Source organism: Cornus florida, unplaced genomic scaffold (genome assembly GCF_030987335.1).
Source record: "Cornus florida cultivar Cherokee Brave unplaced genomic scaffold, ASM3098733v1 CherokeeBrave_3.0.0_Hap2_Chr01, whole genome shotgun sequence".
Lineage (NCBI taxonomy): Eukaryota > Viridiplantae > Streptophyta > Magnoliopsida > Cornales > Cornaceae > Cornus > Cornus florida.
Genome location: NW_026775571.1, coordinates 104827712 through 104854587, shown reverse-complemented (window position 1 = coordinate 104854587; position 26876 = coordinate 104827712). Strand labels below are relative to the sequence as shown.

The 26876-nt window shown below is 38.8% G+C and overlaps 1 protein-coding gene across 1 annotated transcript; it reads left to right on the top strand.

Annotated features, from left to right (window-relative positions):
• The first annotated feature begins 16320 nt into the window (after positions 1 to 16320).
• Positions 16321 to 16853, top strand: LOC132312855 (VQ motif-containing protein 10-like). The gene has a single exon (XM_059811435.1). The coding sequence runs from the start codon at positions 16441 to 16443 to the stop codon at positions 16756 to 16758; it is 318 nt and encodes a 105-aa protein (XP_059667418.1). The 5' UTR covers positions 16321 to 16440; the 3' UTR covers positions 16759 to 16853.
• Positions 16854 to 26876: the final 10023 nt, after the last annotated feature.

Sequence of the window (26876 nt, the reverse complement as noted above, 5' to 3'; positions counted from 1 at the left end):
GTTTTATTTTTCATATATATATTTGTATTTCTGTATGTTTATTTAATAATAATTAATTCTACACTTGGGCTTGTAGGTGTTTGGATTTGGATCCGATCCAGTGAACTTCTCTGGATATAGGTGGGCCCAACTTTTTGGAGGTTTAACGCTGACGTGTCAAGATCCAGCTTGCTCTTGGGCGAGAAGGTTCAGATCATGATTTGGGTTTTTAATTTTTTTTTAATTCCTAAAGTGTATAAAGAGGGTTCGAGTATTTAAAAGCCTAAAATAAGTGTATAAATTTCTTGTTAGTAACAAAAACAAAAAAATAAAATAAAATTTTGAGATAGCCGGTAATTTGATTAGGGTTTGGGCTTCGGCCGAAGGACCTAAGATTCAGTGTGTGAGTGCTTGGTTCTAAGAAATAGGATGTCAACTAAGTGGGTTAGGAGGTGACACTTGTTCCGTCTTGTTTAACAAATTTTTTATTTTTAAAAATCCAATAGAAATGATATGAATTTGTAAAAGGATAAGGTGTGGTTGTGTTACTGAAGTGGTAAAAGGGCCAGGTCAAAAGTGTTCTTCACTTTGCTCATTCCCAATTAACTACTAACCATTGTAAGAATTAAAAAATAAAAATAAATAAATTTGATAAAAAGGAAGATTTTACGGTTTGGTGTTTTAGTTTATAAAAATTATTATAGTATAAAAAAAATATTTTGATAAAAGGGTAAGGTATTAGAGCCTGGTGTTTTAATTTATGAAAAATATTATAGTTTTAGTATTATACGGGTATTAAAGTGATTATGCAGGAAGCCTAATCTCGTGGCGAATTTTTTTCTCTTCACTCTGTCCCGTTCCGTGACGTGAAAGCTAATATAGGCTAGGTTCCCTCTTAAATTGGTATATTTGTATATGTTAAAATTACAAATTCTGGATTCACAATTATTCAATTAGGCAGAGATAACAATCAACTACTCGGGTGGATGTGAGATGGGATACCCATATTTTTCATTTTTTTTCTTTTTTATTAGTGAAAACCATAATCATAACCAAATATTGAAAAGTTATATGCCTAAATTTCTTAATTATGTAGCTGGAAATATAAAAGATCATGAAATTGGGCAAATAAAAATAAATAAATTAGGACTGATATAATATGATTCATATCTATTATCAACTGATGGGCACTGTTTTGGAACAGGAAGTGTTCAAACCCTCTCAATTAGTATAAGGGTTAAATGTATAAAACTCATGTAGTATAAGTTTTATGTACAATGCACTCCTATGTTTCAACTCGAGCACCGTCAGTACCTAATTTTAAAAAAAGTGTATTTCAGTCCCTGTTTTTTTTAAAAATGTTCAAATAACTCCCTTTTGGCAAAAAGTAAATATAAAAACCCGATTTTACCATTTTCCTTCCTATTTGGCCTCTCTCACATAATGTGCATGACTCCTATAGTAATTGGATAAAATGATCATTTTACATGACCTATGTTTTTCTTTAGGGTTAAGTACAAAAAACTTCCTTGTTATATAAAAAATGCAATAAAAAAACACTCTCACTAAAAAATAAGTGCATATAAATCCTTATATTATCAACATTTTGAACAAATTACTCCTTAATCATCAATTTTGACCATTTTTTTTTTTAATAAAAAAAACCTCAAAATGCCCATGCTGATGTTGGGGGGAAAAAAATATCTCTTTACTTAATCTAAACCGTTTCTCTCAACTCTCTTTATCAAGTTTAAATCAATCAAGTTTAGAGCCATCAAGCATTCCGGCCTTCAGCCCATAGCTTCCTGGTGTGTTTTTATTTCAGTGTATTTCCTTTTGTAAAATATTGTGTGAGAGTGTATCCATGTATATATTTCTTATAAAATAAATCATCCAGTTTACTCTTATTCATAAATTTTTTTTCCTTATTTAGTATTTTCAGTGCTTTCGGGCAAAAGACTTCGATCGACAAAAAGATCATATATATAGATTTTATTTAGCTAGACAGTGTAGATCCTAAAATTTTCTTAAATCCAACTAGTATAAGCAGTCTTAGTTTTAATTTAGCAATTTCTTCTGTGAATTAACTCGAACTGTTGGCTTGTTAGCCTGTTCTTGTCGGTGTTCAGGCATTTTTACATGGCGTTATTAGGTTCGACAGTCATTTCTGTGATTTAATTGTTAATTTTATCTCTATGTTATTGCATGCTTTTATCCGGTTCGATTGAATTTAATTTTGGTATTAGAGCCTATATTGTTTCGTTAAATTTAATTTTTATATCTAAAATCTTTTGTCTAAAGAAGTCTATAAGTCCATATTAATATATTGTGAAATTTTAATTTATTGTGAAAAATTAAAAAGTTAGAAAATATTAAATAGTTTGTTCAAGGATCTTTCCGTATATTTATTTAATGTTTTAAGATTTTTATGTTATAATAACATATTGTTTAGGGTCATTATAATAATATAGATTGTTGTGTGGTCCAAAATAGAAAATAAGTTCATTTTATAAAAATAAGTTGTGTGGTTCTTCCATGTTTGTATAATAGTTTGTTTGGTCCCCCCATTTTATTATTGTTTCAAGACTTTAACCTCATTATATTGTAGTATTTAGACCTTAAGTCCATGTATTGGTAAAAATCTCTTATTTTTTTTTCTCTATCTTACATTGTTTCTCTCTCTCTCTCTCTCTCTCTCTCCCTCTCCCTCTCCCTCTCCCTCTTTTTCCCTCTCATCTCGGTTTCTCTCTCTATTGGACCGGTTTTTTTATTATTATTTTTTTTGTTTCTACCTATGGATTGGGCTTACTTTTATTGACATATGCTTAAATATTAAAAAAAAAAAAAAAAAACTGAATATTTATCTGTCTAATTATTAAATATAAGAAAATGGATATTTACCAACTAATTAAAACTCCTACGTCAAAGCTTCTTTTATATATGTATATGAGGAGGCCCAGGACGACATGGGCCGGATCCGACTTGCAAGCACTACATTCGGTCCGTACAGTTGGGTCGGCCCATATAAAGACACTGCCATATGGGCCGAACGCGAGTAAGCCCATCAAAGGTGACCAGGACTTATGGAGGAATAGGCCCAGATCCAGCAATCAGTCAATATTTGTAAATATCTTGTAAATATCTATAAATAAGGGAGGAATGAAAGAGATAGGGAGATCTTTTTGGTTGAAGTGTAAGAATTCTAGAGAGAGAAAGAGGGAACGAATTTCTTACATCTTCAATTGGCGCCGTCTGTGGGAATCGCATGGAAGTTTGGTTGATCAATGAGGAATATCGAGTGGATTCAAACCAATTCGGTTGATCGAGACTCGATCTTTGGGATTTGGATCCAGTCTGAGCGATTGTGACCTACTCTGGAGGAATTACAATTCTTGAAGCTTTGGCAGGAGTGGCTTCAGATCTACGCAACAACGAGTTGTTCGATTGTGGCAGGATCTGACGGATTTAGAGTTCAGGCAATTCAGATCTCGTAAACAGTGAGCATAATTCGAAGAATTCGAAGCCAGATCTAAAAAATTCCCACTCACGAAGCTCGGATCTACTCGCGAACTTGAGATTAATGCCTTTACTCCGTTCAGGAATAATGATAGGTGAAAGCTCCAATCCGATGGAGGCTGTCCAGCAAACAAAGCTTGAGGAGTTGATGAACTTGATTGAAGCTTTCAAAAAAGAGAATGCAGAATTGAAAGCTGGAATGCAACATCGGCAAATACCTGCGGTTTCGCATCCACTTCCGGTCGGTGAAGGAGGTGTTCAATCTAATATCGCGCGTCAAGGCGAACAGGACGAGAACAATCAGTCAGCTCACCACCGTGATGAAAGGATGATGGACAATTTGCCGCCAAATGTTCGTCGAGTTGAAGATCACGAAGGATCGACTCACGTTGATCCGCATCAGGAAAGGTTCGACCGAGAGGAAGTGATAGAGGTTGATCGCCGTCGAGTAGCGTCGCCTTGGCAAAGAGAGTTCATAGAGGAACGGTCGTTCGATCCGTCTTACCGGCCCTCCATGGTTACTATCACTCATCGCGGTTCGGAGGGCAGAACCGTAACTCACAGAGCTACCGCTGGACTCCAGAGAGAGAATGAAGCTCTCCGATCCGCAGCTCGGACGGTGGATTCACCATTCACCGACGAGATCTTGAATGCCCCGCATCCAAGGAAGTTTGCTATGCCAGTCTTTATTCTGTTCGACGAAACGACCGATCCGATCGATCATGTGTATCATATCCAGTTGAAAATGGCCCTGAATACGGAAAACGACTCTTTAATGTGCAAATGTTTCCCTACAAGCCTAGCCGGACCGGCGCTCAGCTGGTTCAAAAACTTGCCTAGGAGCTCCATTGGTAGCTTCAGAAACCTGTGCGATCGATTCATAAGCCAGTACTATGGGAACAAGCGCCCGCCGAAAGACATCTCGAGCCTATTCACGATGAGGCAGCACAAGGATGAACGTCTCCAGGCTTTTCTTACCAGGTTTAATCTCACTAAGAGTATGGTGATCGAATGCCACCCTTCTATAGCAGTTCAAGCCTTCAAGTTAGCCATGACACGTGGAACTCCGTTTCACACCAGTCTGGTAGTGAACACGCCAACTACTATGGATGAACTCAATGAAAGAGCCGATGGCTTTGTGCGCCTAGAAGAAGAGGAGGCAGCTAATGCTCGGACAGCGTCGCTCGTGTCGACCGAGGAAAAGTCCAAGGCAAAGATTAGGCAGAAGCAGGCTCAGCTGCAACGTCAGACCTCTTGGAAGGCAGAAAAAAAGTCCAGGGAGGAAGAGCTGATTACTCCGCTGAAGGTCACTCTGGCGAGGCTGTATCAGGAGAACAAAGATAAGTTTCATTCACCACTGCCAATTAGGCAACCCCTCGAACAGAGGGATCAAACTAAACATTGTGCTTTCCATTCTGACTTCGGTCATCAGACTAACGAATGCAGGAACCTGAGGAGGCAAGTGGAGATGTTGATAGCTAGAGGGGAGTTCGCGAGTTATGTTCAAGGTTCGGCGATAGAGCAGAATCGACCGGTGGAACAAATAAAAAGGAGTCATAAACAAAGCTCCCACAATTCACAACCAGTTCGTATAATCAATGCTATCCATGGTCGACCCGAGCCTAGTGAAGAGTCGGATGAGCTACTCCGGGCGCGCCTGCGGCAAGCGCAGATGAAGAAAAGGGTCAGCAGTGTGAATACTCTACACCAGCAGAGCCCGTCGATGCAGATAAAATTCGACTGGACAGACCTGCAGCGTGTTCAACTGCCCCATGAAGACCCGTTGGTAGTCAGTTTGACAGTGGCAGACTGCTTGGTGCGCAGAGTTCTGATCGATCCTGGGAGCAGTGCGAATATCATGCCGAGGGACACATTTGATAGGCTCGAGATTCAACCAGAGAGGCTCAAGCCCACCGGAAATCCCTTGTTAGGGTTCGATGGGAAGAGGGTGGAGCCCGTCGGGATGGTGGAAGTGGAAGTTCAAGCTGCAGAACGAGCTCTTATGGAAACTTTTGTGGTTGTAGAAATTCACCCCTCGTATAATCTCCTGATGGGAAGAGGATGGATTCACAGGGTCCAAGGTGTACGCTCAACTCTGCATCAGGTCATGAGGTGCCTCGGACCCGATGGAGATAAAGTGATAGACATTCGGGGGGATCAGGTTGCAGCCAAAGAGTGTTATTCCGTCACACTAAAGCATGCTGGGAAAGGGAAGGCGCCCGTCCGTTCGGCAAGCCCCAGATAGCAATTACAGGAACCTCCGCCCGAGCAGAACAGGGTGGAGGAGTCAGTCGACTTGACCGAGGAGCCCCTTCTAGATGTGCAGATCGATCAGTCCAGGCCAGAACGAACTACCAGAGTAGGTATAAGACTGACCAGAGAAGAGCAGCAAGAGCTAGTGGATTTCTTGTCCCACAATGCCGACGTATTTGCATGGAGTCACCTAGACATGCCTGGAATTAGTCCCTCCGTATCCTGTCATTCCCTGAATGTCAATCCCAATTTCAAACCGGTGAAACAGAAGCAGCGAAGATTTGCTCCAGAACGTAATCAAATCATAGCGGAAGAGGTCGATAGGCTGCTTGATGCGGGATTTATCAGAGAAGTGCACTACCCTGATTGGTTGTCCAACGTCGTTGTCGTGCAGAAGAAGAATGGGAAATGGCGAGTATGCATTGATTTCACCAATTTGAACAAAGCCTGTCCGAAGGACAGCTTCCCGCTGCCTAAGATTGATCAAATGGTGGATGCCACCACCGGGTATGAGCGTTTAACCTTTCTGGACGCTTATTCAGGTTATAATCATATCCCTATGGACCCCGCAGATGAAGAAAAAACTTCTTTTGTCACCGAGCGAGGAACATACTGCTATAAAGTTATGCCTTTCGGACTAAAGAATGCGGGAGCAACTTATCAAAGACTTGTTAGCAAAGTTTTTAAGAATCAAATGGGTAAGATTGTGGAAGCCTATATTGATGATATGGTGGTAAAGAGTAGGAAGAAGGATGATCATCTGAAGCATCTGCAAGATGTATTTGATGTACTGAAGCGATATGGGATGAGGCTCAATCCAACCAAGTGCTCGTTCGGTGTGAGTTCCGGACAGTTTCTGGGACACGTGGTCAACCGCAGAGGCATCGAAGTTAGCCCCGCTCAAGCAGAGGCTTTGATTAAGAATGCCGAGCCAAAGACGATCAGAGAGGTGCAAGCCCTCACAGGACGAATAGCTGCATTAAGTCGATTTATTTCAAAATTGTCAGATCACTGCAAACCGTTCTTTGACAAGATTCGGAGCCATGGAAGGCAGGTCTGGGGGGATGAGCAACGACAAGCATTGACTCATTTGAAGGAATATATGCAGAATCCACCAGTCCTGTCAGCCCCAGATCCGGAAGAAAAGTTATTTCTATATCTTGGAGTATCTGGTGTCGCGACGAGTGCCGTTCTGATTCGTTGCAAGGAAGGGGTGCAATACCCGGTATTTTATGTAAGCAAAACACTGACGGAGGCAGAAAAAAGATACTCAAAGGCCGAACGGGTGGTACTTGCACTTGTAAATGCAAAAAGAAAGTTGAGGCATTATTTCGAATCCCACCCCATAGCTGTTCTAACAACTTTCCCAATCAGAACGCTTATGCACAAGCCAGAGCTCTCGGGCAGAATGACAAAGTGGGCCATAGAGTTGAGTTCATTTGACATAACGTATGAGCCGAGAACAGCTGTTAAAGGGCAAGCGGTGGCCGATTTCCTGCTAGAATGTGATGCCGAAGATACGGAAGAAGACCTTAGATGCGGCTCTTGGAAACTTTTTGTGGATGGCTCCTCTAACCAGATGGGGGCTGGAATTGGGATCAAACTGCAAACCCCAGAGGGTACTTCCTTGAGCCAAGCACTCAGACTTGAGTTCCGAGCCACCAATAATGAAGCGGAATACGAGGCGTTGCTAAATGGATTAAAGTTGGCCAGAGAGCTACAGATCAAAAGTTTGACTGTGTATAGTGACTCGCAGCTGATTGTTCGGCAGGTAAATGGTGAGTACGCGACCAAGGATGACACGATGGGGGCATATCGTTCTACCGTTCTGCATAAAGCCAAGGACTTTGCAAAGATTGAATTCATACAGCTGCCGAGGGAACAGAATGCAGATGCAGACCGGTTAGCATGTAGTGCTTCGAGTTGTGGTGAAACATTGGCGAGGGTGATTCCAGTAGGAATATTGACCCAGCCATCTATTTTCGAAGAACCGTTGGACTCTGACCCTTGGCAAGTCAACGTCATACCGTATGAACCGAGTTGGATTGACCCCATCATTACCTATATTCGAGATGGCGTTTTGCCTATGCAAAGGGATGAAGCTAGGAGACTCAAAAAGAATGCAGCAAAGTACGCCATCGTGCGTAACCAGCTGTACAGAAGGTCATACTCTGGCCCATACTTGAAATGTGTCACCCCCGCGGAGTCGCAGCAGGTATTGCGAGCTATTCATGAGGGTGTGTGTGGCAATCATTCTGGGGGGCGATCGTTAGCGCATAAAGCAATGACACAAGGGTATTTCTGGCCAAACATGTCAAGAGATGCGGAGGAGTTCTCTCGAAGGTGCGATAAATGCCAACGATATGGACCATTGATCCACCAACCACCTGAGGAATTGCACGTAATGGCCTCGCCATGGCCTTTCGCGCAATGGGGGATGGATGTGGTCGGTCCTCTGCCAACTGCAAGAGCTCAGAACAAGTATGTGTTACTGGCCACGGATTACTTCACTAAATGGGTGGAAGCAGAACCATATCCTAGCGTGACTCAGACTCATGTGAGACGATTTATTTGGAACAATATTATCTGCCGTTTCGGTGTTCCCAGATCAATAGTTATGGACAATGGCACAAACCTTGACAGCAGGCAAGTAAGAAAGCTGCTGGAGGAGTATGGAATCAACCAGAAGTTGGCTGCAGTAAGTCATCCTCAGGCCAACGGACAAGCAGAAATCACAAACAGAACCATTTTCGCCTGCATTAAGAAGAAGCTGGAAGATCATAAAGGGAAGTGGTTGGATGAACTCCCGAACGTTCTATGGGCTTACAGAACCACCCCAAGGCGGCCGACTGGGGAGAGCCCGTTCGCAATGGCGTATGGTACCGAGGCAGTTATACCGGTTGAGCATTTGGTCCCCACTATCAGAAGCTTAGCATGGAGTCGAGATCAGAATGACAAGATGTTAAGATTGAACCTCGATATGATAGACGAAAGGAGGGACGCAGCGGCTATAAGGTTAGCATCGTATCAGCAAGTATTGGCGAATAGTCACAACAAGAGAGTAAAACACAGGGATTTTGCCCCTGGCGATCTGATTCTGAAAAGAAAGGTGGGGATGGTCAAAAAAATGATGCCACCCTGGGAAGGCCCATACAGAATTGCAGAAGTCATAGGCAAGGGGGCATATACATTGGAAACCATGGCGGGAAGGTTGGTCAGCAAGCCCTGGAACGCCACGTCTCTGAAGAGGTACTACCAATAAAAGCTAAGTTTCGGCTTTAATTGGATGTTGTTTGTTGTCAATCAAATACGTATGAATGAGCAAGTTACTGAAATTTACAAAAAAATAACTTTCTTTTCCAACGGCCTACTATAAAAATTTAAAGCCAAGTGGCAAGTGACATTCTAGCCGAGCGCCAGGCACTTAAGCAAGATAAGTGGCAGCTGGCACTATAAGCCGAACGCCAGACACTTGCTAAAAATTTAAAGCCAAGTGGCAAGTGGCATTCTAGCCGAGCGCCAGGCACTTAAGCAAGATAAGTGGCAGCTGGCACTATAAGCCAAACGCCAGACACTTGCTAAAAATTTAAAGCCAAGTGGCAAGTGGCATTCTAGCCGAGTGCCAGGCACTTAAGCAAGATAAGTGGCAGCTGGCACTATAAGCCGAACGCCAGACACTTGCTAAAAATTTAAAGCCAAGTGGCAAGTGGCATTCTAGCCGAGCGCCAGGCACTTAAGCAAGATAAGTGGCAGCTGGCACTATAAACCGAACGCCAGACACTTGCTAAAAATTTAAAGCCAAGTGGCAAGTGGCATTCTAGCCGAGCGACAGGCACTTAAGCAAGATAAGTGGCAGCTGGCACTATAAGCCGAACGCCAGACACTTGCTAAAAATTTAAAGCCAAGTGGCAAGTGGCATTCTAGCCGAGCGCCAGGCACTTAAGCAAGATAAGTGGCAGCTGGCACTATAAGCCGAACGCCAGACACTTGCTAAAAATTTAAAGCCAAGTGGCAAGTGGCATTCTAGCCGAGCGCCAGGCACTTGAGCAAGATAAGTGGCAGCTGGCACCATAAGCCGAACGCCAGACACTTGCTAAAAATTTAAAGCCAAGTGGCAAGTGGCATTCTAGCCGAGCGCCAGGCACTTGCCATAAACAAACACACGGCAAAGCTAATATAAAAGAAAAGAGAGAAAAGATATATATGTATTGAAAATAAGTTGAACAGAGCACAATACAAAGGGAAAAAGAGTTCTGTAATTTCATTGATATTAAGCATTGAGTTTACAAAAGTGAGATGTCCATCATTACAAAAAGATATGGAATGGAAGAGTCCAAAGGAGCCCTAGCTAGACGCCTCAGTACCAGCAGCATCCTGGTCGTGCCGACCCGCCTCCTCGGCCCCATCAGCCGTCTCACCTTCACGAGGTGGGGAATCAAGATGAATGACTGAATCGTTCGGCTGGGGCTCAGCGTCAGCAGTGGCTATGGAAGGTACCACGGTTGACGATTGAGGAGCGGTCAGAGGCAGAGCGGTAGGAGGAGCTGTGATGATCCTTGAGGAAGCAATGTCCTGGCACTCATCGAATATGCGCTCCACTTCGGTGGGTTCTGGGTCGACATAGACCCCCAGAGGTTCGATCCCTAGATCCTTGTCGACCTCATCTGGAGTGGAACTGGTCTGTCCCTCATCCGGAACTCGGTCGGTGAAACCTTCCCGGAATCCTTGAGCATACCTAAGAGCACCGACCCTTGAAAACCGAGCGTGAAGAGCCAGCATCCCACCGCTCACTCTGCTGATCGCATCGATCAGAGCGGTACGCTCGTCCAGAGCTCTTTTCTCAAAAGCCATCCGAGCAGACTGTTCATCAGCCAGAAGGCGCTGGAGTTCTGCCTTTTCTTCTCTAATTGATTCACGCTCAGTCTGCCAGACGCTCTTTTCAAGCTGGAGGGCGTCCTTCTCATCCTGAAGGGAGTCATTCTCCTTCTTTAGGACATCTCTCTCTTGTTCAATTTTGTCAAGCCGAGCCAGTACCTCGGTATTCTTCATGGCGAGGAGGTCGTTTTCTTTATTAGCCACCTCCAGGCTATCAGAAAACTTACGAGCCCTGGCGTTCCCCATCTCCACCTGCTTCTGCATGGCCATCATTCCGAACAATGTCTGCATAGGTGCACATTAAAAACGGTTAAGCCAATAGTCAGGTCGGCCAAAGGCAAGACCAAATAATATGAGAGAATTCATGAGTTGGAAAATAAAAGTCACCTCCATAGCAGATTGGGGAAAGCGGCTGAACACATCCTTCTGGGATAGGCCCTTTGCCGCCTCAAGGTCCTTCGGAGTCCACATGCTCATATAGTAGGCCATGGCGGTCTGGCCATCCTTCAGCATGGTCTCGTTCGGTTTCACGAACGTCCTATCCGTTCGGGTGTACCGAGGGGCCCATGGCGGTAAGGTGGGGATAGAAGGGGGGCCTGAAGCAGAAGCGGAGCCACCAGCTGCAGTAGGCCCAGAGGGAGCAGGAGCTCTGATCGCACGGTGCAAGAGAACACCCGGCCCGGAGACCCGGGTCCTTCTTATGAGAGGCTCCTCCTCAGGATCGACTTCACTGTCAGGATGAGGCCTTTTGCCTCGTTCTTTGTCCCGAACGCCCCCCGCAGCAGCAGGAGCTGTGGTAGTTTGGGGAGACGCGCTCTGGTTGGCAGCAGGGGTGCTGGCAACAGAGTTAATAGCCACTGTGCTCGGGACAGTGTCAGAGATGGTGGCTGAGGAAGAGGCTGACGCTGGAGAGGAGGTCGCCCCAGCAGCAGGAGTGGCTGGGGGAGTATTTTTCTTCCTGCCAAAAGAAGGAATCTGAAGCCTGCTCATGTTGTAGCAGAGTGATGAGAGCGCTAAGAGGTTGTCTGAAGTGAGGAGATCTGAGCAGGAAGGAATATCGTTCAGAACGTATTTCTTCAAGTAGTTACTCCTATCCCTGCAAACACTGTAGCTCAAGTCATCACAAGGTATTCCTAAGGAACGGCATAAGAAAGTACAAAAACGGGGAACGCATGTTTCGCAGGGGCAATCATGTTTATGAGATTTGAATTTCTTATAGGAGGAGACAGAACAGACACCAAAGGCGCTCGGGATTGGGTAACCCTCTGCAGCCGGCGAAGACCAAGCCCCACTAATGCCCACGATGCTATCCCTCCAACCCTTTTCAGATTTTATTGTGTCCGTACATATGGACATCTTCTCGAACGGGTAGAGGTGGTAGAAGGGTTCGTTAGTACGGATCTTACTGACCTTATAGCACAGAAGAAGGTCTATAAGGTCAAGGTCCAGATTTCTGTCACGCATCAACAAGAGCATAACGGATATGATTCTAAAGAAGTTGGGGTTGACCTGCAGGGGGGATATCCCCAATCTATTGAAGACATAACTAAAGAAAGGGTGCAGAGGGAACCTAACAACATTCAATTGAAGGTTCGTGAATAAGACTTCGCCGGGCAGGAGGCCGGCGCCGGTCATAATGTTAACGTCCTGAGGGCAAACCCTAACTTCGATGTTGTCAGGAAGTCTAAGTCTCATACGAAGAACATCCAGATCTACAACCATGGTGGAAGTGCTTAAAGGATCTAAAAGGGGGTAAATGGAAGCCTGCCGAAAGTAAAAAGGAACAAAACTAACCTCAGAGGACTGCAAGATCGCTGGAAGAATGACTCTTGAAGGATTTCACCAGGAAAAGCTTAGCACTGTTCTAGAAAGAGAGAGATTTGACTGATGATGGAGACGGTAAAAGGACGTGAAGTGGTATTCTAGAGCATTATAAAGGCGAGGGGGCCCGAGGGCCGAAGCGTCGGGAAGGCGAGGAATTCCTCGAGCCCAGGAACATTGATTCTGGATCTGACCGTCCGTTCCCCCACGTGGTTCTCTCGAGCCGTCAACATCATGATGAGACGCCATCAACAATTACCCCTTATTAAATAAGGGGCAATTATGGGGGCAGTTGAGGAGGCCCAGGACGACATGGGCCGGATCCGACTTGCAAGCACTACATTCGGTCCGTACAGCTGGGTCGGCCCATATAAAGACACTGCCATATGGGCCGAACGCGAGTAAGCCCATCAAAGGTGACCAGGACTTATGGAGGAATAGGCCCAGATCCAGCAATCAGTCAATATTTGTAAATATCTTGTAAATATCTATAAATAAGGGAGGAATGAAAGAGATAGGGAGATCTTTTTGGTTGAAGTGTAAGAATTCTAGAGAGAGAAAGAGGGAACGAATTTCTTGCATCTTCAGTATATATATATAATTAATATTATTGGCAGAGGTAACTGTACACCCAAAAAAAAAAAAAAAAAAAAAATTTGTAATGAGTGAGACCAAAAAGTGAATGAAAAATTGCTACACGAAACAATTCTTTTTTTTTTTTGGTATTTGACAGCAAAAATAATTTGAATATTTGTATTTAAAAATATTCGGGTAATCAAATTGGGTGTGAATTAACTAGCCTAGTTAATACCCAACTCATTTATTACACATCATGAATTGGTTGATAATGAGTTATTGACCCATTACTGACTCGCCCATTCATAATCAGTTTAAAATCCGTCCAAACCCACCCAATTGCCAGTTATAAAAATGTGCATTTTACCCGTCCTACTAAATTTTAAATTGATAGTCATCTTGAAATAAATAAAAAAAATTGCAAGTCACTCCTTATATCAAAGTCATTTTTTTTTTTTATTAATCCCCAAAATTATCCTTTTGAAGTAATTGCACAAAGTCCCCCTAATTGAAAAAAGTCTTGCATCGTACCCTTGTACTAAGGGGTTCTTTAGAGGAGTTTATACAATTAATCTTAAAAGAAATTAAGAAATATTTCAAGACATATTTAACATTTTCATAATTAAAGAAAATTAGGTTTTTGGCCTTTTTTGCAAACTTATAATAATTCAAAGGGTTGCTTTTATTTTAGAGGTGAATAGTGTGTAGTTTTTTTTTTACATTTCAAGGAGGTTTATGCAATTAACTTGTAATATATAAACATATCAATTGGTAAGGTAGATTTTTTTTCTTTTTATTATTCATAAAATCTTAAAAATACAAAGAATAATTATTCTTCTGACAGGAGATTACATAAATCTAACTACATACTAAAAAAAAAAAAAAAAAAACTGAAAAAAAACTCAATTATCAAAAATAACTATTGGGTACTAAAAATTGTGGCCCATTAGATATTTTCTTGAAAATTATATATCTGAAACAACAAGTATAAAATTAAGCTTATCCTTAAAAAAAAAAAAAATAATAATAATAAATAGAGAGAGTATAAAATTAAAATGAATTTAGAATTAAAAAAGAGAAATGAGTGAATATAATTGCACAAATTTGAATTTATCTCTTAGAAAAAATTTTGTTGAGTGATTTTAGAAAATTTATTTTATATGCCTTGAAAAATTAAGGTTACTCACGTTTCCTGATAAAAATTAAATTGTTGTTGCGTGTTATTAGACTATTTAAATTTAGAGACACCTATCACATAACATTGTTTATATAACATTTGTCACGAACCACGGTACTTTATATAATACTCCACAACATGTCCATCAATGTCACTCTTACTAACGCTACTAGTGGTTTGTGCCACCTCTTACTCAGTTCAGTGGAGTAATTTTTCCGACTTTTTACGTGGTGCCGCTTGTTATTAGTGGCAGTTAGTCAGTTACTTTGTGTTAGATGTCACATTTCATGCAATTTGTTATCGAATGCCACTCGTCACTCGGGTCAGTGACGCAGTACGTTGGTAGTAGGAGCCACCTCTCATGCGCCTTAGGCCCGCAATGCCACTTGTTACTCGAGACAGTGTCACAATGCAGGCGTTCCTGTTAGAAGCCACCTCTAATGCAGCTTGCATACCCCATTTGGACACACTTCACTTGTAACTTCTATTTGGACCCTCGGTTTTAGAACTTGTTAGTTACAAATAGAATGACTACATTCTCCTCGCAAAACAGATGGTTAATATATAGGAGTATTGCAATTAATGATTATGATAACATTTTCTTAAAGTATCTACAACTCTGCATAAGTCTCTTTTTATTTATAATGTTCTTTGTTCTACAAATCTACAAAGCTATATTAAGTCTTTATTTATTTAGAATATTCTCTATCCTACATGTATATTACTACATTTCTTAGAATCATTCTACACTTCACTTGTAACTTCTATTTGGACACACTTCACTTGTAACTTCTATTTGGACTCTCGCTTTTAGAACTTGTTAGTTACAAATAGAATGACTACATTCTCCTCGCAAAACAGATGGTTAATATATAGGAGTATTGCAATTAATGATTACGATAACATTTTCTTAAAGTATCTACAACTCTGCATAAGTCTCTTTTTAAATCTACAAAGCTATATTAAGTCTTTATTTATTTAGAATATTCTCTATCCTACATGTATATTACTACATTTCTTAGAATCATTCTACACTTCACAATACTTACACGAGTGTAGAAGACGCTAAAACCCACTATCCACTTATGCAAACAGACGTCACAATACTTACACAAGTGTTGAAGACGCTAAAACCAACTATCCACTTATGCAAACAGACGTCAGGTACAATCCTCCATAACATTTGCATTGTCTGGGTACAACTGGTGGGGTTGGGCCCGACACCACACTTGGTGGGCTGGATTAGGCTCCTAACTAATTGATGGTTTGGTTTGGGTTACTGCTGGCATTATATATATCTATATGTATTGATTTGAGAAAAACCCAACCCACTCTCTTTCAGCCCCTGTTGTGACTCAAATGCATGAATAGCCTGCCTCATCTGATCAATTCATTTGTATATATTCGTGAAGCAAACATGTCTCTAATGGTCTGTTTGATAGAAAGGAATGAAGAGGGAGTGGATGGAGGATTGGAAGGAAGGGACAAAACAAGGAGGAAATAAAACAAAGACTGACATAAAAATTTTAAATTACAATATTACTATTCATAATTATTAAATAAATTCAACATTAGCAATCTAATGAGAACTGAATATTATAAAATTTACAAAAATTTATTTGGTTACAATTTCTAAAAATTATTTTTTAAAACTCAGTTAAAAAAAAAAAATATTTTCCAAGAATTTTCTTTTAATATATATATATATTTTTAAAAATGGTTTCCTGAGTGATAAATCAAGTAAGTCTTAAGGTAAGCAAAACAAGAGAGGAAGGGAAAATATATATATATATATGTATATATGTATGTGTGTGTTTTCATTTATGTATACATAAACGTACACATCATTTGCTAATGGATGCTTCCTCAGTATTCAACGGATGTTGACATCGCATGTGTGTGTTTAGTGGATTCATGCATAAGACAAGTTAATGATCATCTTGTACACTCTTCAGTCATGTCCATCCAAATAGGGCGATCGAAATTTTCGTAGATCACATGGTTTGACCCGGACCTCGATCGGTCGTCCAAGACTGACCTTGGAAGCGTCAACTGGTATCTGCTACCACTAATTAACGGTCAGAACGTACCCCACATTTGTCTCCCTTTCTTTCCACCACCTGTCTCTCCTTCAGCCCTTCAACCTAGCCCCAATATAAAAACAAGCTCTCTCTCTTCAAACCAATCCATAAATATACTTTGCAAAAACCACTGCTAAATATCATCCATTGAAGAAAGCCAAAATGGCGGGTAATGCTAGTTGTGAGCCCGTGAAAGTGGTTTTTATCAACACCCAATACGTAGAAACCGATGCAATGAGCTTCAAGTCAGTCGTGCAAAGTCTTACTGGTAAGAATTCTAGAGCTGCATATTGGATGGAGAAGAGCTCTTTTGTGGGTCAGAAGAGAAAAACTTGCGGCGGCAATAGTGGCTGTCATGGTGGCGGTGGCGGTGGTGGTGGTGGTGTTCCGCGGGAGGACTTGTCATCTGTGGATTTTGAGAGGTGGTTGTCAGAGCTGCCTCCTATATTGGAGGAGCTGAACTGGTTTTTGCCTCAGTGAAATTTATAATATTGTTAATTGTACTATAGTACTACTCCACATATGTATACAGCCATCCTGATAACTATATATTAATTAACTTGTTTGTTTCTCTACCTTTTTTTTTCTTTATTGGTGGAAGTTATTTAATATTATTTTTAATACTACGAAAGTATATATATATATATATATATATATATAAATTAATTAATCAGATATGTGGAAATTGTTTAATGCAGGTTTGGGTGTTTGTGTGTCACATATATTATATCCATTTATACAAGCTAACTTTCATTCATTTGAAAACGTGCTCTCAAGGCATAAGAGTACTACTTGTCAATATGGCAACCTATACCCTTCAAGTTAAACTGTCTCCCCCCTGTTTTTTAAACGTGTACTCAAGGTATCGTGAACTAGATATATAGTTTGCAAATGAAAATAAAATAAAATAAAATAAAAACCTAAATTTTAATTTGCTATTATTTTTATACAAGCGTGATTATTCCCAAACTTAAACTTCTGTACGCATTATATCAAATAATAACACTCAAACAGATGAAATAATAGTAAATTTTTTTCGATTTTTTGTTTCTAATAGGTTCATGAGAAGCAGCAAGAAAATAAGAATAACAGAGGATTGATTCATAGAAGAAAACAGGGGATCAAATGATATGGGCCAAGGCTGGCAAAGAGGGCCTAATATGCAACAATCACAGGCTAAGACCAGGGAAACAAAACAGGCCCAACAATAACAAGTTACAGGCCCAAAAGGCATATTTCAAAAATAGCTGTCGTACTCGTGTTGTAAAAGATATGTCTTTTGCTTTTAGCATGACTGTTGGTTTGGAAATGACTATTTAGTAACCAAAGTGCTCGGTGGTCCAGCCTATTACTCTTAAAAGGGAAGGCGTAGAGTTCAATCCTCAACCAAGACGCTTGGGTGTGTGTAAATAGGTGCTCGTATCCTGTGGGTCGTAACCATAAAAAGGAACTCCAAATAAGAACGAGACTGTAATATAATCATATTAACCTTTGCAGTTGAGTGATAAAATAGGATTAATTATATTCATCTAGGAATATGAGTAGGATTTCCAAACATAGGACAAAGTTTCATCAAAAAAAGGGAATCATTTTTGTGATCTCTTTTAAAGTGCTCATGTAGCAGTAGTAACAGCTTCATGCCATTCTACCAATAGAATGCTCTTTTTGTTTCTTCAATTGACTCATCTCATCATGACCACTTTTGTAGCAAATGTTGTAAAATTGGGCAATCCATGCCTCATTTCTGACAAATATCTAACTCTAAATTTATACCGGTTTCAAAATCAAGTAACCTTTGAAATGGGTAATAATTAATCCTTATAAGCGTAATACTATTCAAGTCGAAGAGTTTGAAAGAGACGGAGAGTTAAAAAACTCTCTATTCATTAAATATATTTTATTTAACTGAGTCTCGCATCACTAACTCTCAAATGAATATATGAAACCGATAAAGAGTTTTCGACTCTTCATTTCATTCAAATTCTTCCACTTTAAAATCATTATCATTCTTGAAATTAAAAACCAACCCAAAGCTAAGAATATAGGAAAGAAGCAAAAAAAACTAAACAAACTTTAATTCATATACCTCCCTACTTTCCACCCTTTTTCTTCCATGATGCTTCTTTTACACCAACATCCCTTTCACAAAAGCTAGGATGTTCTTCTCTATTCTCTTCTTTATGATATATATATATATATATATATGTATGTATGTATGTATGTATGTCCCTTGTTCACATCGATCCCATCATCTTCCTTTAAATGCCAAAAGGAAAAGATAGCATTGAGAAACTAGCAAGAACATGGTGGTCTTCCAATTTTTGTGATTTATCAAGAGAATAAACAAGCCCCTTTTAACAATATAGGGAGAGAGAGAATCAAATACTACTGTATTTGATGGATTATTGTAAGGTTGATGATAGTGACTGCTTTTCTTTCAAAGGCCCTTTTGTGATGCAAGGGCTTTCTTTTTATCTCCTCTTTTAGTCAATCCACATGCATTGCCACTTATTCTAAAATAGTTATTTGATCCAACTTGTCTCTCTCACATATCAAATTCAGTTCTATGGTTCTACCACACAGTTGCAAAGAAATTATGTTATGTTTTGCTAACCATAGAATATATATTGAGAAAGACTTTTTTGCACAAATGATATCATATCATGGTGTCATCAATTAATTATCTCGTCACATAAGTGAAAGTACATTTAGTTCAATACTCTATATCTTATTACTACGTGTCAGCATTTAATCAGTTAATAATTTCATATCATTAATATACTAGGAATAATAAAGTCTTTCTTGATTTACGGAACAAAATGAAGTATTTCTACTTTAATAGGGAAATAATTGTGATAATCGAGTAATTTCAAAATTTAAAATTAGGAATATAATTTACAAGATAATTGGAAATGTTAAAGAGGAAAGAATTTTTTATTTTTTAGAGTTGCCTAGATCAAAAGTAGTATCTTGATCTAGTGATAAGTTGGAACTTCTATAGAGCAAACACCACAGTTAGACCTCGTGGCATATTTCAAAAGAAATGTAAAAGCAATGCATTATGAATCTCTTTTTACCTCATTGGCAATAGAGCAAGATAGTGGGATATACATAAACAACTTTATATGAGCTCCACTTGTTCTTATCTGGGAAAATGCAGAAAAGGAAAGTTGGATTTCATACCATCTTTTCCAAAAAGAAAAGTTGCTAAATCAAGCCAATCTTAGTGTGGTTGTGATCTTGAAACATGAATGTGGAAGAATCAATCTAACAAAATTTGGTAAGTGTCGTGTTGTCCGAGTGGTTAGGATGCTCTTTGTGCCTGTGAGTTCGTTCATGTTCGAGCCTTGTACCCTCTCCTTTAACAACAAACCACTAACATTCTTCCCAAAAAAAAAAAAAAAAAAAAAACCTAAACAAAATTCCAACACCAACTATTTTTTTTAATTGTCTAGAACACCAATGAAATAAAATTTTACTATTGCATTAATTAGTGTGGAGTCTCATTGTACTGTACACCTTAGCCCACCTTTTTAAATATTTTGGGAAGTATTATTGTATTTTCACACTTGTTATGTAATCCTGATTCTATAGGACTATAGCGAGGATCGACGATAGCTATTCATTCTCAACTATTGAAATTCCATTTCTCTCTTCATATATAACATGGTGAAATCTTGTGCTGTGACTCTATAAACCTAGTTCGAAGTTTTGTGTAAACCAAGTAAATCCGTTTGCAACAAAATATTATTGACTATATATTCTCCAAATCATACAAATTCAGAAATGGTTATTCAGAGTATCATAGGTGGATGTGTAAAAGTGAATCCAAATGTGTAGACCCTAGGCATGTAATTTCTTTTCTTGATGTAAAATGTAACACCATTTTTCCACGGACTCCATACTTTAAAGGTACATGCCAATGGGTCCTGAAAGAAACTTTGTCTGCACAATTCTAAGCTAGTTTACAATATGAGTGACATCTTGCATCGCCAAGAAAAGCAAATCCAACAAAAGGAGAATTCGAGACAACAACACTTTGCGCTTCTTCTTCGTTCCCGCGTATTCTGTTCCTTTTCTTACTTGCCAAACACCTTTCTTCGTCTCGTCTTCTTCTCCGGAATTCAAAGGTTACAACGTATTCATGCAGACACATGCCATGTTTGTCCCTTTATTAAAAGGTAATTAAGCTAGCTTACAACTTTATTCTAAATGACCAAATTAACCACTCTAATTCTTCTTTTAACTACAATCCCATAATTGACTCATCATCATTCAAATTGTGTTACTTAATCAAGATAGTTTTCACTATCATAATTATGTATTAATCCTGATTCATTGTTATTTATATCATTAATGTTTCTTTTGTTGGTGCATTCTTATTCAATATTGTATCATTGTTATTATTTCCAAATGAACTAGATCCTTCATATATGCATTCCATTTATGGAAGTAGATCCCCTCCTGTTAGGAGGGATTCTATGTACCAAACGATATTGTTTTGGTACGCAATCAAAGAGCCCAAAACAGGGGCCGTGTTAAGGCTCTGCACAGCCTATTTTGAATTTTGTATTGTACACCAAATCGCTTATAATCGTATCCCTCCAAACATAAGTGATACTGGTCCTGCATTTAGACTGTTAAACTGTGGTGGTTAGGAGTGAAAATGATAGCAAAATAAAAATCAGTGAAAATGCATGATAGCAAAATAAAAACCTGGTGAAATTTTGTGTGTCCAAAATAAAAACCTGGGCCAGAAAAGATTTGTATGCACATGGGTTAGACTCTGTTCTCAATGTAGCATTGCCGTGGAGAAATCCAATACAATCATCCATTTTAACAATTATTATTATTATTATTAGGGATAATTTCAGTGACACTTCCACTAATTTGGCTAAATATTAGTTTAAAATATCTTTCGAAAAGCACTAGTTTCGTGTGCGGGGAGAAACCCAAAACAAGAAAGCAGCCATCATCAAGCATTGATAGAAAATTCCCGGACAGCTCATCCTGTCATTTTTCCTCACACTTCCTCCTTTTTTTTTTCAAAAAAAAGAGACGAGGTATCCTGAAATAAATAATTGTAACCCTCGATTCAAACATTGAAATTCTTGGAAAGCTGCGATAAATCTGGATCATCCCATTTCCCCATTATGACCTTTTTCCAGCGAAAGGCCCTAATAGGCTTAAGGTTCCCCACACCTCCTCAATGGCTATGATCGTGACCTTTAAGCCACTTTCAAGACATCTTTCGGGCTTGAACTTGCTTTCGAGCCCGTGGAGCTAAACCAGTGAGCTATTACCCCTTTATTTGGCCTTACGCTCTCACATGATCTGTATTCATTTTCTTCTCTTTTTGTGCTAAAGAAGCCTGTCTTCACTTCACCAGGAAGAGAAGAAACCTATTTCAAAGAACAACGGCCTTTTCTTGCTTGCCTCCCACGCTTGACGTACGTGTATCCTCCTCTGTTTTGGTCATGGAATAGATGAAATAAATCAAAAAATGGATTTACTCTTGTTCATTGGAGCGCCGGAGTGCGGAGGTTGTTCCCATCATTGAAGTCAGGGGTGGGACTGAGCCTTCCGAATGAGAAAGACAAAAAAGCGGGCGTCTCATCCCTCAGACTTGCTTGCTCTGGCTTTTTCGAGATCTCACGAATAAGAACTTTCTTTGAGCCTTTGTGAATGATTCTTTCCTCCCCCCATCCCGTAACTGCTTTCTGCTTCGACTTGAACTATCATTCACGTTACAAATGTTTGCTCCATTTTTCACTCACACCCCAAAGTTAGTTTGCAGGTATGTCAGAACACTTTTACATATAAAAAGACATTTTTACGCTTTGACTTTGGTTTGACCCTTGACTTTGGTCTACCCTCATTTTTTTAATTTATTTTTTTACAAAATATTAGTATTAAAAGACAATATGGCCCCTTAAAAATTTGTAAATTTACAAATTATGTTATATACGCCGTTATCGGAATATGCCATTGTCCGGCTTCGCCCGATCTCGATTCCCTCGTCGAGCAATTCTCCACTGCGTGTATAGGTTACGCTTCCTCTCTTGTTCAGCGTTGCTTCGCGTTTTCTCCTGGTGATTCTTAGGTTCGATTCATTGGAAAGATGATCACTTAGTTGAATGAATACACTGACTCCCCAATTTGGGTATATCTTAATTTATTGCTTTGTGTCATGCAGTTAGAGGATGGTAACAAGAAGGCAGAAAACTTAATTTTGTTTCCTCCTGCTGATCGGTACATACAGAGACATATATATATATATATACTCCTATATACACACACACACACACACACACACACACACACACACACATATATATACACTCCTATATTTACACAGAGACATACACACACACACACACACACACACACACACACACACACACACACACACACACACACACACAAGCACAACACCACCACCAATCGCCGTAAAGAGAACCTCCAACACGCCTCGACTGCTTTCCTCAAGAAGATGTCGATCGGCGCGTGTGGCAGCGACGGGGTGCTGAGCTTGTATTTGCCATGGTTTGATGGTGTCGGCTGTGAAGAAGGCGGCGGTTAGCTTGCGGCGGTGCTCGGAACATTGACGACAGTGTGCTTGGCCGGTGGAGATGGCTGGTTCGGGACGGCATTGAATCAGCGACTAAAGAAGTCGCGATTCCGGTGATGGGCGATGATTGGGTTTGTATTATATCCCTAATTTTAAAAGGATAGTCTCGGTATTTATTTATTTATTTTAATTATATTGTTAATTATTTAATTAATTATTTGACTAATTACTTATGTGTTTAATTGAATTAGGTATTACTTGATTATTTGATTATGTATCTATGTATTATTTGTATTTGTCTATGTGTTAATTGTTTAATTAGATTATGTGCTTAAATGGTGTTTTGATTAATTGTAAATTAAATATTTTCTTTTCTTTTATTATTTTCTTTTATGGTTATGGTTAGTAGTAATGGGCCAACCAATTGGGTCCCATTGATTACTTGGATAGGAGGTTGGATGTGTATGGATTAGTTGTGTATGTATATATATAGATATATATTATATACAAATATAAAAAAGGAAAGTAATTTATTAATTACTTATGGTAACTTGGGTAGTAATATTTAATCTGATGTATATGTTATATATTTAAATAATAAAAATATACATAGATTTGATACGTGTTATGTTTTAAGTTACTTTATAATATTATGGTAACTTAAATATTATTAGATAATCCATTAATAAATAATGAAATGTGTATAATTTATTTATTTAATAAACATATACATAAATTATATACGTAACATATTTTACTTACCTTTTTAATATATATAAAAGGGAAAGTAATTTATTAATTACTTTTATGGTAACTTGGGTAGTAATATTTAATCTGATGTATATGTTTTATATTTAAATAATAAAAATATGCATAGATTTGATACGTGTTATGTTTTAAGTTACTTTATAATATTATAGTAACTCAAGTATTATTGGATAATCCATTAATAAATAATGGGATGTGCATAATTTATTTATTTAATAAAGATATACATAAATTATATATGTAACATATTTTACTTACCTTTTTAATATTTTAATATATATATTTTTTAAGTTGACTTGGATTGGGAAAAGGGTTACAGTTATTTTATTTAGCCTATAAATATATAGCTATAGGTTGTAAGAGGGGGTTAGAAATATTCACGTGATATATTCTAGAGAGAGATAGAGTTAGAGAGGGAAGGAGGAAAATGAAGGAAGGAGGAAAAAAACCCTGTAGAGAGAAGATCAAGGAAGAAGAAGTTTAACTTTTGATCCGAAAGTTTAAGGCAAGTTCTTCTTCTATCTTTTTTCCTTTGATTCGTGTTTCTGTACATGCCTAGGAAATTCCAGGATTTATTAAACACATAAAATTAAATAATTATGCATGTTTAATTGGATTAGAACATAGGTTTTATGAAATTGGTTCATATCTGTTCTTGTGTTATGAATTGATAAATGCATGATTTTGATTTGATTTCCGGTGTGAATTTTTATATGTTTAAGTTATGTATTTTTCATATCTGTGGAATGATGGAACGTAGAAACATGCCTAGGATTCCTGAACATTAAATAGGAACTAGATTTGGGTTTAAATAAATTTAAATAGACTCAATCATAATGATGCTTGCTATTTGAATGTTGTAAACAAACGAATGAATTTAATCTTTTAATATGTTTTAGCAATTGAGATTAAATGTGTAGGATGAATTGGATATGGAGAATGCTTATTTGACGGTATAATAAAATATCATCATATGTATAAGACTCAGTTTATATAAGACATATGATATATGAAGGTTAAATAAATAATAAGTCATTCCTATTTTGTGATAACTTGATATCATATTATCATAGTTATTTTTGGATTGTTTGATGTATTTCTTTAATCGTTACATTAATTGTTGGATTGTGTGATTTAATGCACCGGTATGGGACGGTGGCATTCTAGGGACGGATTAACTTATCAGTTAAGTCCTACCTATTTTATATAAGGGAATGGATTAAAAAAAATGTTAAGTCCTACTTATATTCAAGTCAGGTCAGCTGAACAAGTTGAATGACTTATGGATGATTAATTTATTATATAAGAGAATGAATTAACTAAAATGTTAAGTCCTACTTATATTCAAGTCAGGTCAGCTGAACAAGTTGAATGACTTATGAAGGATTAATTTATACTGACTATGGTGGTTATTAGATTATATATATATAAGTATGGTGTCATGATATGAGCTTGAGTCTCATGATCAGTGGTTAGGGTGTGTATATCGCCAGGGATGTGTAGCTAGATATAGTGTAGTTGTGTACCCTGGTAGGTCTAGGTACTCATGCCCACTATATGCGCGTTTTGCATGTTGCCTACTATTCAGGTTGAAACAACCCTATAGTCTAGTGAGGTTCCTTTAGTGTGTGTGTATATATATACGGACTATTAGTTACTGTTGGGTTGACTAGGATGTATACGTGTATCGGATCTCTGCTTGGACTGTAATAGAGTAGAACTTGTTTGTGGGCCTGACCCACCATTATTTTTCAGGTGTTCGTCAGGAATAAAGGTTGTTCGTGCTGAGCGGGGATCAGTCTACTTCATTCTTCCGATGCTACATAGGAGTTCCTTTATGATTCAGTTTCCTGATTTAGACAGTTATTGCTGTCATTTGTTTAGTTTGGATTTTCTAGGGGTCCACACAATATGGATTCCCGAGTTGTATTTTGGAGGATCAGTTGTATCAGAAGAGTTTATTAATTAATGAAAATATATTCTGAGGTTTATTATTAGATTATCATTTTAGTTTTTTGTCAGCATTTTATTTATTCTTCTTTATTCTTTTGTACTCTGTGTTCATTTATTATTCATTTGTTTTGATATCCTCGGGTATTCGGGCGTGGGCCTGACCAACCCGCATTCAAAAATCCGGGGGTATCACAGTTTGATGGCTACCGGTGGGATTAACGGCTGCCAGCTTAGCTTTGGATGATGGTGGCCGGCGGTGGAGAGGATGGCTGTGGATCGGCTGGTCTTCACCGAATAGTTTACTCATCGTCGCCGTTGTCCGGTTCGCTTCTCTTCGCCGTCGCTGGAATTGGAAGTAGAAGGTCACATATCGCCGCCGTGGTTTTGTGTGGCTTGTTTGATTTGTGATCAATTTTGTGGTTTTATTAGTGGATCTGCGTGTTTGGTGCAAAACCTCTAATTCATCTTCATCTCTTTCTCTCTCTATCACACACACCAATATGAAAACAGAATAATCAATTACAGTGTTTGGGGACTGGATTGGAGGCACTTCTAATCAAAATTTTGTTTTGGTTATTCCAAATTTGGAAAATATATTATTTTCTCTAACACAACAAAAATGGGTTTGGGTTATGCAACCACAGTCGCCGGCGGCACCACAACCACCACCCCCCATCATCGCCGACCACCAACCACCAACCACCAATCTTTCTTTACACTTTCTTTTTCTCTTCTGCAACACTCAACTTTTGGAACCACCACCCACCACCACCACGACGGCCAACAGCACCATCTACCCAATGCTCATTCATTGTCAGGGGTATAATTGTCTTTTAACTAATCTGATATTTTGAAATATATGTTATTAAAAAAATAGGGGCAAAGTTGTCTTTTTACATGTTTTTAACGGAGACTGTGACAGAAAAGCGAAAATGGACTTAAGTGATAGTTATTTTCGAAAGATGATTTAGACTAATATTTGGCCAAACTTCAGGGGGTGTCAGTGAAATTATCCCTTATTATTATTATTTTTGGGGGGTTAAAATTGGTAAAAAAAAGTACCACGGATTGTAATCCCAAAGGTATTTAACTCTAAATTGTCAGACCTTTCAAGCCCAAAATTTGATGAAGTTCACCAGCTTTTTTTTAATTAGGTATGTAATCAGAAATGCGCTCTTTCTCTCAAACACCTTCCAAGTTTTAATTTGGTCCAATCAAGTCCCTCTGACACATTTAAAACCAAACTTAATTAAAGTACCCTTAGTCAACAATTTTATAAAATATATAAAAATACAAAATTTTGTAA